This window comes from Ursus maritimus, unplaced genomic scaffold (genome assembly GCF_017311325.1).
Source record: "Ursus maritimus isolate PB19 unplaced genomic scaffold, ASM1731132v1 scaffold_14, whole genome shotgun sequence".
Taxonomy (NCBI): domain Eukaryota; kingdom Metazoa; phylum Chordata; class Mammalia; order Carnivora; family Ursidae; genus Ursus; species Ursus maritimus.
This window is the reverse complement of record NW_024423786.1, coordinates 26,364,492-26,378,545: the sequence shown is the minus strand read 5'-3', so window position 1 is coordinate 26,378,545 and position 14,054 is coordinate 26,364,492. Positions and strand designations below refer to the sequence as shown.

The 14,054-nt window shown below is 41.5% G+C and overlaps 1 protein-coding gene across 1 annotated transcript in view; it reads right to left on the bottom strand.

Annotated features, from left to right (window-relative positions):
- Window positions 1–14,054, bottom strand: part of ADAMTS9 (ADAM metallopeptidase with thrombospondin type 1 motif 9) — a 155,999-nt gene that overhangs the window by 123,974 nt on the left and 17,971 nt on the right. Inside the window, exons 4-8 of the mRNA XM_040628590.1 lie at window positions 4,081–4,370; window positions 1,864–1,947; window positions 1,646–1,761; window positions 711–751; window positions 496–601 (exon numbers count right to left, since the gene is read on the bottom strand). Of these exons, the coding sequence (XP_040484524.1) occupies window positions 496–601; window positions 711–751; window positions 1,646–1,761; window positions 1,864–1,947; window positions 4,081–4,370 (637 nt within the window). The remainder of the gene's footprint in view (window positions 1–495; window positions 602–710; window positions 752–1,645; window positions 1,762–1,863; window positions 1,948–4,080; window positions 4,371–14,054) is intronic.

The following is a 14,054-nucleotide window of genomic DNA, read 5'->3' as shown; positions in this document are numbered from 1 at the left end:
TTTGTTCAATCTCTTCTCTGAAAGAGGGACTTCACTGTGCCCAGGGGCTAAATGTCTGAATGAAAGCCTTGTCTATCTATAGTCAGGAACAATCTGGATTTGCGAAGATCTTGTGAACCAGGGCAATGAAGGGAGACCCTCCCAGATAAAGATGTTACTCGGGAAAGTTTTCTAAGCTAATAAATGCTCTGCTTCAGTGGGTGGGCTGGAAAGGCCTCATTCCTCCAATTCCCAGCAGGAAAGGAGAAGACTAGATGTTGCACAGAAAATGTGTGCGGTTAAACCCAAGATGCCCGTCAGCTATGGCTGAAGAGGGGGCATGCGCTACTCAGCTTTCTAGAGTCAACTAGGTTTGAGGCTCTTCAACCCTGAGCTTTCTATTATGACTTAAGAAGTGCCTTACACTCTCTCAAATCGAGGGGATACTCATGGATGCAAAGGAAGAAAAGTTTTAGGCCACCCGGAATTAAATGAAAATAGGAAAAGGAAACATACACATGGCCCAGCTCGTGGGCTATTGTGAAAGCCGTACTCAATCCGCTGTCTTCACTAATAGAACAGCTTCTGTAGGGATCACAGATGGTACCCAGCTCAGCAAGACCTGCTCAAAGGAAAGAAAAGAAGGATTTACTTGAAAAAGCAATTGTGGCTTGGAATAAAAACATGCAGAAAACTGTCGTAGCCAGAGAGGACGTGCACGGAGGACTCACCTAAGGTGTCACATTTGTCATGAGCTCTGCAGATATCCTGTCTGAAAGCAAAGCAGACTTAGGGCCATGACAACACCAAAGAGTAAATAAACACAAGTAAACACCTGAAAGTCTTCTAGACATTCACAACAGCACCCACCTCGCAGGCGAGGAGGTTACAAAGAGCAAACTGACAAGGCCGAGGGTTTGTAACTCGAAAAAGCTTGGGAACCAGTGACGTGAGGATTAAAGCTACATCAAGAGGGCTGCTTCTGCCCCAGAGAAAACCTCTCCAACCTGGGCTTTTCCACCTACCATGATTCTAGTTTCTTCGTGAATGTTCCTGAGAAGGCTCTCTATGCCTCTCGTGTCCGTTCACGTACAAGGAAGTGACTGTGACTATCCTGAAGGTGGCCAGTGGGAAATACAATTAGGACGGCACTTCTCATTGTTGCCCTGCACTGCATTTCAAATATTTTTGAGTTTGTCACTACCGTGTAAAAATTGGCAGATTTCACTTAAAAGAAAAACCTGGATTTCTGACATCTTGCAAAATCACAGCAGTTGGCAACGCTGGATGCCTTCGTGGCATGGGAACAACCAGCTCCATATGAAAACCAGCTGCCTTTGGTCTGACGGCGTTTACCGCTCAGCCCGCCTGACACATCTACTTGCCTACTTGGCACCTATTGTCTCGTGGTTCTCAATCAGGGGTCATGTTGCTCCCCCGCCCCCAGAGACATTGTCGGTTGTCGCAATCGAGAGGAGAGGCTGCTACCAATAGGTAGCAGGAAGAGACCATAGATGCCGCTGAACACCCTGCAAGGCACAGGCGGCCTCCAGTAGCGCTGAGGTTTGGGAGCCTTGTACCAGGGCCTGGCTACCAAGAATACGTGACCTCGTCCCACCAACATGACTGGAAACTGGAAGACTTGAGGAATGAGAAATCCATCTACCTCGTTACAAGAACAGCGGTATCATGCTGGATTCCACCTGCAGAGTTCTTTGAGTGTTGCCACTGGCAAAAACTTCTTAACGTTGTCTGGGCATTAAAAGAAATGGAAGGTCCTTCCTAAATGCAGAAAAGAATCATGATTGGCCCATTGTACCAACACCAATGAGATATGCCATTTCGGATACATTTACAAGAAAGAAGAAAAAAAAACTTGATTACCTGTTCATTATGAATCACAACTAAGTTCACAATAACAATATTAATTAAATTTCCAATACTTGGGTCTTTATAGATAGAGGCTACCTGCAACCGAGATAAATTTTTCAAGGTTAATTGTGAACTCTGTGTAAGAAATAAGCAATTCACTTCTTATGCTTGGGCTCCACCTCTTTCCACGTTTCACGCAAACATATGCATTTTGTAGTTTTGAATTGGCATTCATTCCACAAACATTTCTTAAAACTCTCTTTGAAAAATTCATAGACGGCAGTTTCAGGCAAGAATGAATCCCAACAAGTTTAAATTTCCAAGTGTTTTCCTCAGAAATTGCATTGCCATGCAACTTAACAGTTCTCTGTGCCCAAACACTGGTTATTCACTTTTAATCAAGCTCTTTCATCCCAGCTGAAGTCCCAGATTGCCCAATTACGGACTCTCACATTGACCACGTTTGCTAATACAGCCGTTCTTCATGTTTACCTCCCATTTGTGTTCTTCACAACCTGGTAACCCATTTGGTTTGGTTTGGTTTGGTTTGGTTTTCATCATTATCATTAATTATGAGAGCTAACGTTCATTGAATGCCTATTGTGTACGAGAGCCTTGCTGAAAATTGCACATGCATTTGCATTTAGTCCCAAGAGCAAAACTCTGGGCTAGGTCTCACAATCTCTGCATGAGAAGTGAGAAAATAAGGCTCAGAGAATTTAAGTAACTTTCCCAAGACTAGACGGCACTGACTGGCAGAGCCAGAATGTTCAACCTACATCAATTTGACCCAAAATCTAGGCTCATAACTGAAATTCTTCTGAAAGGTCTGAATTTATGGGCTGGAAATAGACTTGAGTCTGGGCGAGTTGTGATTAGGTTTTCCTCTCCCTCTTCTAGGACAGGAGAGGGCTGGGGCCCATGGGACTGAGCTTGGGGAAGGGAGGCAAGGCGGGGAGTGCAGGGCAGGCAGGTTGAGGAGTGAGGTAGGGAGCACAAGGGAGTGGTTCACAGCAGTGAGGGGGAAAGACAAGGAGAACCGCAGGCCAGAGAGAGGGAAGAAGAACTCTTAAAGCATAGGTCCCAAACACGGTTGCTTTTCACATTCTTTTGGGAGAATTTATTAAAAGTACGTTCCTGTTCACATACACTAAGGTCAAACCATTGGAATAAATGCTGTGTTGAGTCTTCAAAGGAATGAGAGTAGATTGTACGGGCTGTTATAGAACGATCTCCAGTATTTTTAAAAGAAAAGAACAATTAGTAAAATAGTGTATTAGAATGTTCTATTTTGGTTTAAGAAACGTTGCATATGCATACAGATTTAGTTGTGTTGTCCGATATAGTAGACACTTGCCACATGTGACCACTGAGGACTGGAAATGTGGCTTGTCTAAAATGAGATGTGCGGTTGAATGTAAGACACATCCTGAATTTTAAGACTTTGTATGAAAAAACTAAAATATCTCCTCAGTAATTTTTGAAATGACAGCATTTTGACAGAAATTAATATACATTATTAAAACTAATTTTACTTGTTTTTTTAAATTACATATGTGGTTTGCATTATACTTCCATTGGGCAGTGCTGGTTAGACACATATGCAAAAAACTTTTAACAGTGGTTGCCTCTGGGAGGGGGCCAGGGTAGGTAATGACACTTCTTTTTCATGATTAGTCTTTGGTTCTGTTCGATTTTTTTTTTTAATAAGGTAAATCTACTGATTTTTTGATTCAAAGTGAGAGTAGGAAAATATAGAGGGAGAGATCTGTGGGCCTCATCCCAAGGCTATTTAATTAGACCCGTAGCTGGCTGTGCAAGTGTAGATGTCAGACAGAGAGCACTGGGTTTGGAAAGTAGACCATCTAGAAATCACGTGCAGTCTCTAAGCCACTTACTAGCTTCATAAGACCCTGGGCAAGTGGCCTACCTCCTCTGAGGCTCAGTTTTCTTATCTATAAAACGGGGGTGATGATCCTACCTAGCAGAGTTGCCAGGAGGATAAGAAATGATGCCTTTTAACTCCGCGAGAATAAACACTCCATCCTGTCACCATTATTGTTGTTATAAAAAGGCAGCCAATAAATCATCTGACGTTCTCTTCAGTCACTTGCCTGAATCGTTGAAATGCCAGCCCTGAGAATGATCCTCCAAAGCACTGGGTGGAAACCCATCTCCCAATGGCACATTTAGGGACCTCATAAATCACCTTCTTTTGAATGTACTTACAATTGACATTAGAGTTAAAATATAGTGTTGAAGGTTTGTTCCGTGGTATAAAACCATTTTGTAGTCCGCCACCACCATCACTTCTACAAACCGTGGATAGGATAAAAAACGTTTTGTTCTTCTGTGGGTCCTCTTTTCCCTGGTGCTGTCCGTCTTGTTACCATAGGCAGAAAGCGCCTTTGTTGCTAAGCTGCTTTTTAACACCGCCACATCATCAGCCAGGGTACGCCTCTCTCCCCATCTTCTTGTTCTCATTTTCCTCTTGTCTTTGCCGTGACTATTTCTGTGTTCTGTAACAAATTGGATGGCATGCATTACATTTCAAACCACTTCTCTTTCATATTAAGAATTTAATCTGCCACATCTTGAAAGCTGGTGCCTCTGCTGTCAAATCACATACAAAATCAAGTTCTACGCACTGCGGACTCTACGGGAGAAACTCAATCTGCGCTCTCATCTAAATGACGAAGGACTTGAAATTAGCTTCCCTGGAAGCTTCCATAAACGCTCACTTAAGGTATTAGGAAATCAGGCATGAGTTTAAGGAAAACAATTGCCTACGACTCTTTCCATGTGGCAACGAAAGTCTTGCTGGGATGGAAGTGGTTTCCATTCATTGCTCTTTGCCATAGATAGAGTAAGGGCCAGCACAGGCACTGAGCTTTTCAGAAGGGAAATGGAGATGTTTCCGATACACCACTTCCGATATCCAATGAGATACAGTATAAAGAGGTCTGAGAGGTGGCCGGGCTGATAGACAATACAAAGGAACCCTAGAAAACGCATGACAAGGTATTTTTCTATTACCTCATGAAACCATTGTTTTACATGAAATGTAAGAATAGAATCACTGCTATTCATTGCCTCTGAATTTTTAATTAATTTAGTTCAGGGCTCAGTTAAGGAAGTCGATTAAACTCGGAGAGGATGGACAGGCCATCGAGGCCGTGATGTGGAATGCCAGATCAGCCCTGCTCATTCTGACTCTTGCCTAGCTACGTCCTCAGTGCTATACAACCTTGCTGCTCAAAGTGTGGTCTGTGGACCAGCAGCACAGGCAGCCCCTGCAAGCTGGTGAGAAATGCAGACTCTCCGGCCCCACTCCAGACCCGATAAATCAGAAGCTCCAGTTTAATGAGATCTCCAGGTGATCCATATTCACGTTAAAGGTTTGAGAAGCGCTAGTTGGGAATGTGGCTTGAAGCTTGTGTTGCTGGTGAAAATATTCAATTTCGAAGTCATCAACCACACAATAAACAGAATAAGCATAAAAATGCCTGCCCAAATAGGCTCTGAGTAAAAACAGAATGGAATCTGTTATCTTGCCTATCATCTCATAAATGTGCTTTAAAGTTTTAATGCCAGCAGCCTGTAGTCTAAAACAGGCAACAGAATTGCACAGCTGACAAGTATGCTTACCTAAGATACAAAGAGTAGAGTTTATGACACCAATAACCAACACAACAACAAAGGTTAAACCAGGAGTGGTTTCATATTTGAAGGGTTCAAATATTCGACCTTAAAAACCATTGCTAAAACAACCCATTTAGGCCAGGATGAGTGTTTCCCCCAAGTTGAGCGTTTTAGCAGGTATAAAAATAGTGAAATCAGTCCACACTGTCAAACAAGTTATATGTGGTCCAGCCATAGATCACATAATTAGCCCAAAGTCTGGTACACAGTAGGATCCAATATAATTTGCTTTTCTGCTGGTCTTTTTCGAGTATATCCATATATGTTAAACCCACCCAATGTGGGTATTTAGACTGTCCATTTTTAAGTCATCAAATGACTATGGAATACATACTAATCAAGTACTTGCTATGGGCCATGTATTGAACTAAGTTCTTTTGTGTATGTTATCTCACAACTCCTCTCAAAATGAGATAAGGAAACTACATCTCAGAGAGATTGAGCAACCTGTCCAATGTCACATAGCAGGAAGAAGTGGTATGAGGCATCAGACATGGGTTTGATCGGCGCCGTAAACCGTGTCTATTTGAGCAAGATTTCTCAAGAGCTAGGGGTTGAAATGGGCTCATGGTTTGGTTACATCTCAACTGAACAAAAGAGAGCCTGTGGATATTTTCACAAAGACTAGCTTTTTACAACAGGTGTGTGGAGTCCATGTTGAAAACTGCATGGTTTTTAATATATTAAGAAACAATGTCATTCATTTTATGAAAAACAAATAATCCTGTTTAATGTCTTCCATAAAGGCTGAACATAATTATTATAAACAGTAAAGTTTCAAAGGTTTTAAAGTCTCTCATATTTTCCTACTTTCTATCTATTTCATTAATTTGTGATCTAATCTTTATTATTTTCTTCTCTCTGCAGGCTATAGCTTTGTTTTCTCTTCCTTTTCCAGTGTCTTTTTTTTAAAAAAAAGATTTATTTGTTTGAGAGAGAGAGAGAGAGCGAGCACAAGCAGGGGGAGGGGCAGGAGGAGAGGGGGAGAGAAACACAAGCAGAGTCTGAGGCGGGGCTTGATCTCACGACCCTGAGATCACATTCTGAGCCAAAACCAAGAGTTGGATGCTTAGCCAATTGAACCACCCAAGTGCCCCTCTTTTCCACTGTCTTAAAGAGGAAGGTTAGATTATTGATTGGAGATAATTGTTCTTTCTTAACAGAGCCATCAACAGCTCTAAATTCCCCTCAAGGCCCTGCTTTACCTGCATCCTATAAATTCTGGTATGTTCTATCTTCATGCTTATTCATCTCAAGGTATTTTCCAACCTCCCTTTTGACCTATTGGTTATTTTAGCATGTGCTGTTTACTTTGCACATATTTTTGAATTTATTTTTTAATGATTTTGATTTTTAGTTTCATTCCACTGTAGTCAGGGAAGGTACTAAGGTACTATGCATTACCTCTATCCCTTTAAGTGTATTGAGGTGTTTTTTATTTTTTTTTATGGCCTAGTGTATGATCTATTTTGGAGAATGTTCCATGTGCACGTCAGAAGAATTTCTATTCTGCTGTTGCTGCATAGAGTGCTGTATAGATATCTGGTGGGTGTAATTGATTTATAGTGTCTTTCAAGTTTTCTATTTCTTGTTGATCTTCTGCCTCCCTGGTCTAACCATTATTGAATATGGGATATTAAAGTTTCAACAATTACTGGTGAATTGTCAATTTGTCCCTTTATTTCTGTCAGTTTCTGCTTCATGTATGTAGTGCTCTGTTAGGAAGTGCATCTATATTCATAATGGTTAAACCCTCCTAGTGAATTGGCCCTTTTTTATTATAAAACATGTTGATAAACTTTATCAATAAAGTAATGTGAAAGAAGCCATTCAGTATATGATTCCAGCCATACGAAATGTCCACAATAGGAAAATCAAGAGAGACAGAAAGTAGATTAGCTGTTGGAGGTGGGGCGGTGATATGAGCGGTTGGTAGCTAAAGTGTACGGTGTCTCTTTTTCAAGTGGTAAAGATGTTCTCAACGTGATGGTGATGATGGTCACATGTATCTGTAAAAACACCAAAATCCATTAAACTGGACACTTCAAGTAGATGAATTGTATGGTATGTGAATTTTATCTCAGTAAAGCTGTTTAAAAAAGAGAATATGTCACTTAGTTTGTGAAAAAGAAATAATCTTTACTTAGGGTCTTCTATAAATATTTTGATTTATCAGGTTTAGTTAGAGAAAAGGACACCTACAGTGAGAAAACCACTTAGGAAATGCTGTATTCACTCTTTTTGACCACTCAGGGGGAAAAATATACTCTCAGAGACTCATCAGAGGGACTTGTACCTGGGAATATCTGAATGGGAATCCAGGCACTAACTAGAAACAAGGGTTACTTATTCAAATAGCAAAGCTGAAGAAATTCAGGCATTAATCACAACAAGACTACAATTTATAACAGAGAACAACGCATGTGAGTTCTAATATACCTGGGAGATATTTCATTCACAAGTAATCTGTGTATCAAAGAAATAATTCAGTCTACTTCAGGTGGCATGAAAAAGCAGGAATAAAATTACTCCTTCAGAATCAAAAACAACGCCTTCTAATACATAATACTTCCCAGTCTTTAACCCATCTGATCTTTTATCTTAACAAGTTAGAACCCTATTTAATGATGTAATTAGCTTAACCGATTTCAACCACATTATCCATTTTAACAGGCAACTTTTAATTTAACATTAAAAATAGCACAAGTTTTAAAGAATCAAATATTCACAATGGCTACAAATGCATGAATATCTTTCCTGAGAACTGAAAATATAGAAATTATAACTTGTATACCTACTCGACTCTCTTGCCTCTGAACAGAATCTGTAACAACAGAGAATAATTTCTACCAAGAGACATATGGCATTAAGATAAAAAAGAAAGCCATCCATATTTCTCTTTAATGACCTTGAAGCATAATAGAATTGAGGCTAGTGTTTCAAATTTGCAATGTCACTTTGCTACTAGTTTTATCAGAATGGGCTACATAATGAAACATCACTCTGGTAGAAAGCACGGTACAAATTGTGTATTTCTGCTCTTCCTTTCTTTTTTTCCCCCCACACATAGCTTTACATGTGTTAGTACTTTTTATTGAGATATAATTTATAGGGGCTCCTGGGTGGCTCATTTGGTTAAGCATCCTACTCTTGATTTTGGCTCAAGTCATGATCTCAGTGTCCTGAGACTGAACCCCACGTCGGGCTCCATGCTCAGCGGGGAGTCTGCTTGGGATTCTCTCTCTCCCTTTCCCTCAGCCCCTCCACATCCTCTCTCTAGAGAGAGAGAGAGAGAGAATTTATATAACCATAAAATTCACCCTTTCAAAGGATATAATTCAGTGGTTTTTAACATATTCATAAAGTTGTACAACCATCACCATGATCTGATTTTAGACTATTTTCATTGCCCCACAAAGAAACCCTGTACCCATTAGTGGTCCTTCCCCCATTACCTTTCTCCCTCCAGCCCCTGGAAATCACTAATCTATGTTTTGTATCTATGGATTTGCCTATTCTGTCACTTCATACAAATGGTGGCCTTTTGTGACTGGCTTCTTTCACATTTTATTTATTCACTCTTTAATTGGTGGCCATTTGCGTCTAACAACTCAATTGAATCATACTGCTATGAACATGCGTGTACAAGTTTTTATGTGCTTATGTTTGCATTTCTCTTACGTGTATACCTAGATTTGAACTGCTGGGTCATATAGTAGTAACTCCATGTTTACCATTTTGAGGAACTGCCAGATTGTGTTCCAAAGTGGCTGCACTATTTTCTTGCCTCTTCTTACAGTTCAAATATGAGGCTTAAAAATAGGAAATCATTCTTTCAAGGTTGTTCTCCTTTGAGGAGTCCTCAAAAATCAATTACATTTAGTTAACTAAATAACTTATGAGCAACCTGTCCTAGTTCCAATCTTAAAATAGCATTTTGAACAAAAGAAGATATACAGATGGCAAATAAGCACATGAAAATATGCTCAACGTCATATATTATCAAGGAAATGCAAATTAAAACAACATTAAGATACCACAACACATCAATTAGAGTGGCCAAAATCTGGAACACTGACAACACCAAGTGCTGACAAGGATGTTGAACAACAGGAATTCTCATTCATTGATGGTGGGAATGCAAAATGGTATAGTCACTTTGGAAGAGAGTTTGTCAGTTTCTTACAAAACTAAACATGCCATATGATCCAGCAATCATGCTCCTTGGCATTTGTCCAGAAGAGATGTTCACAGAAAAACCTGCACATGGATGTCTATGGCTAATATTCATAATTGCTAAAACTTGGAAGCAACCAAGATGTCCTTCAGTAGGTGAATGGATAAACTGTGGTAGCACCAGGCAATGGATTATGATTCCGGGCTAAAAAGAACTCAGCTAGCAAACCATGTAAAGACACGAAGGAACCTTAAATGCATATGCTAAGTGAAAGAAGCCAATGTGAAAAGGCTCTGTGCTGTAGGATTCCAACTATATGAACTTCTGGTAAAGGAAAACTATGAGGACAGTAAAAGATCAGTGGTTGCCAGGGGTTTGGGGCACAGAGAGATGGATAGACAGAACACAGAGGACTTTCAGAACAGTGAAAATACTGTGTATGATATCATAATGATGGATACATGTCATATTAAGCACTTATCCAAATCCCTAGAATATAAAACACTATGAGAAAATCATAAATATAAATATGGTCTTTAAGTGATCATGATATAACCATATGATATAATCATTATGATATGTCAGTGTAGATTCGCCAACTGTAACAAACGTACCCCTGGTGAGGGATGTTGATAATAGGGGAGGTGATACATAGGTAGGGCAGGGGGATATATGGGAAATTTCTGTACATTCCTTTCATTTTTTGTGAACTTGAAACCGCTCCAAAACCAGATTTAATAAAAAAAAAAACTCACCAAAAAATCCCAAAAAGCATGCGATACCTCCAAAAATCCAATGCACATTTGCATCCAGAGAAAAATGCAGTATTTTGCTACTTGAACTGTTGCATGCACAGATAAGCACACTGAGGCATGCTGGACAGCTGGAAGTGGCAGTGGTGTGCTTCCTAAGGCCACGTCCTAGGCACTCAAGTTGTTAACACTGTATGACAGGAAGATGAGTTAATATTGGCTTTTACAACTGCTCTGGCCTTGCTGACCAGTAAGGAGAAGCAGTGATGCTTACACCAGTGTTCCGACACCTCAGGCTGGGAAGGGGAGCAAGCTTCAGGCCCTCTTTGACCTTGGGCAAATAACTGACTCCCATTCACCCTCCATTCTCCCACTTAGAAAGCTGAGTAAGAACACCAGCTATTTCATAGGCTTGCTCTGAGGAATAGTTAGAGATCATGCATCTGAAGTGTCCCCCACTTCGGAAGCAATCAATACATAGTGTCATGTTTTCTACTTTTTCCAAGTCATAAAGTCAGAACTAAAAGGAACCATTTCAGGGAGAGTGGCTGTGTAAAAATATTTTCCTGGATTACAGTAACAATTCCAAAGATATAAACTGTTTATATCCTTAAATGATCTTTTCTTAAGTCACTTCTCTGGATCTCAGTTTCCCTGATCTCTTAAATGGGCATGTAAATTCCTGCTCCTATTTAAAGCGGTCTTGTGAATTAAATAACTGACAGAAAATTCCTTATATATTGGGGCACGTTGGTTAAGCTCTGGCTCTTGATTTCAGCTCAGGGCATGATCTCAGGGTCATGGGATCGAGTCCTGTATTGGGCTCCCTGCTCAACAGGGAGTCTGCTTAAGATTCTCTCTCTCCCTCTCCTTCTGCCCCTCCTCCTGCTCATGTGTTCTCCCTCTAAAATCAATCAATCAATCTTAAAAAAAAATTCCTTATATAAGTTGAATTTTAAAAATTATTTCTTGAACACCCGTTTTATGCAGGGTACTGAGCTAGGCAAGTGGAAACAAACAACAGCAACAAAGAAACAAAAATAAAACTCCGGGCCAATCCTTAAAAAGGAAGTACGAAATTTAAGATGGTCTCATTATTTAAAACCTCATAGTAAAAAACAAAACAAAACAAAATTGTAATATTTGGTTATTTTTTGGTAAAAACATATTTTCAATGAGCTTCGTGTCACATTGCCATGCAATACAATGCACATTACACTACTAAATAACTGGAATCATTTTAGAAAATAACATCCAGGCCTTGTTATTCGGCAGTTACTCACTGAGAGTTTCACATCCAGTAGGGCTGGGCTACGGGCGATTCAAATGTTAACTTTAGCAGTTGGGAAGTTAATTATTGCTCTCTATTTTCATACGGTTTATCAAAATTTAACTGAACTTCCTTAAGGCACTGAGCCACCTTGTGACCTCACGGTCCGAGTGGGCAGAGAAGTCACAGCACAGAACTGAAGGGAAGCCTGGTCCCCCTTCTGCTCCACCCTGGCTTGACAGCCAGAAGGAAGCTGGACAGGAATCTGAGTGGTTTTGCACTTGGCTTCTGGACATCGACCAGCTCTAGCGCTACTCTAGCTGCCCCTTTCTGCCTCAAAGCCTCAGTTTCCCCATCTGTAAAATGAGGATAATAACAGCTCCTTGAAGGGTTAACGGGGAGGATAAAAGAGACGGCACGCGAAATGCCCTCAAAGCATGGCACGCGGGAAGGTTCCATGAAGTCTTTAGAGTGATATAACGACTCCCTATTTCTCTACTAGTCATATGCAATCTATCCCCTCTGTAGGAATTAGGATGATGATATTAAGGTTGCTCACGTAAAACAATGCTATTCCAGAAAGAATCTTGTACAGGAAAGGAGGGAGGTGGGGGAGTGAGCTCAAGGATGCAGACCCCGTCCCTCTCCCTCATGGAACTCCCGGTCCAGGAACGCGCACACTCGGGCTGACGGGGACAAGACACAGGCTGAGACGGAATGAGATGCAAACCAATGCCACGAACACTTCCACCTCTGCGCGGCTCCAACAGCCGATAACGTACAGGGAACCCAAAGAAGAGGCCGAGGGCAGCTCCCCGGGCTGTCTTTGCTCTAGTCACATCTAAGATCTGCATGAATCAGGTATGTTCAGAGAGTAAATGACGCCTTCAGACAGGGATTCCGCAGGAGAGAAAATGCAGTCTACTGGGATCAGAGGAAGATGGATAAACAAGCACAGGGTCGGAAAAAGAAAAAAAAAAAAGGTAAGATAAAAACAAAAACAGCCATAAAACCAATGAATGTTCTAACAATAAAGAACAATGAGCTGTGGTGGGGGAGGGGACTGTCCTATAGGAATGAAGACTCACCAACGTTTAAGTTTCTCCAGGGTCCTCAGTTTGCTAGCTTTAAAAACAACGAATCCCTGGTGCTCAGGAGGACCATGCCACCAAACCCGTTTCTCCGTACACACAGGGAGCGCTAGGAAAGAAACAAACGGCAGGCGCAGGCTCTGGTGATGGTCCACGTTCAGTACTAGCAGGATGTGTACATGCAAGGGGCAGCCGTGGAAGCGGTTTTGCTGAGACTCCTTTTAGCTGGCCGGAACGTTTATGAATGATGCTTCCCTGAGCCTGGCTTATGGAACATTAGCCCAGAATGTATTTCTGAAAACAAATAACGGCAGTTTGCAAAATATTCCGTGCAGCATGTACACCTGGGACTTTCTCCATGCTCATTAGCTTTTTAAGACCCCCAAGAAGTCTTGCAGGAAAGAGAACAGTTTACATTTGTTTAACCACTTAACTGGGGAACTGATGGGCTCTTGGCTGCTTTACAGGGCAGATAAGTGGTGGGGATTGACCCAGTCCGGGAAAGATAATGAGATGGAGAGAAGTGGATTGAGGGGCTTTCCTTTCCGGGTGTGGGGGGTGGTGGAGAGAAGGCGATGCCACTGGAAGAAAACTCTCGAGAAGCTTCTGTTAGCATTCAAGGGGCTGTGGTGGGTTGTGGGTCAGGTTGGTGGGCAGCAGGTCTGAGGGTCATCCCGCCATCTTCCAGGGGGTGGGTGCCTCCAGCCAGGTGGGGGGTCAAATTTGCTGACTCAGGCACTATACCCAAAGGCTCTGCTCCCCCTTTCTCATTCAACAGCTTGCACCTCACTCAACTAAAGCGGTAACAAGGGGCTGCCATCATAATATGGCTGACATGTGTTGAGTGAGTTCCTCTGCATCAGGCGCTCCTCTAAGCACTTGACACGGATTAACCAGATTATTCCTCATAACAACCCAGTATGGTAGGGACTTTGATGTCCACTTCTAACTGAGGAAACTGAGGCCCACTTGAACTAACTTGAGAAAATAGTTTAAGAATATTTATTTGAGGTAGTGAAACAAGCTGAACATACCCAGGCCTCCATTTCACTAAGAGACCGTTTGGTTTTGCTATTAAGATCCTGCAAAATACTCTTGTGGAAATGTTGGTTGTGACTCATTCCATCTCTCAGCAGTAAAGGGAGGGTGGCCTTTCTGGCGGTGGGGCACCAGCTGCCCATAGCCACCCCGCACTCTCTGCAGCCTGCTTT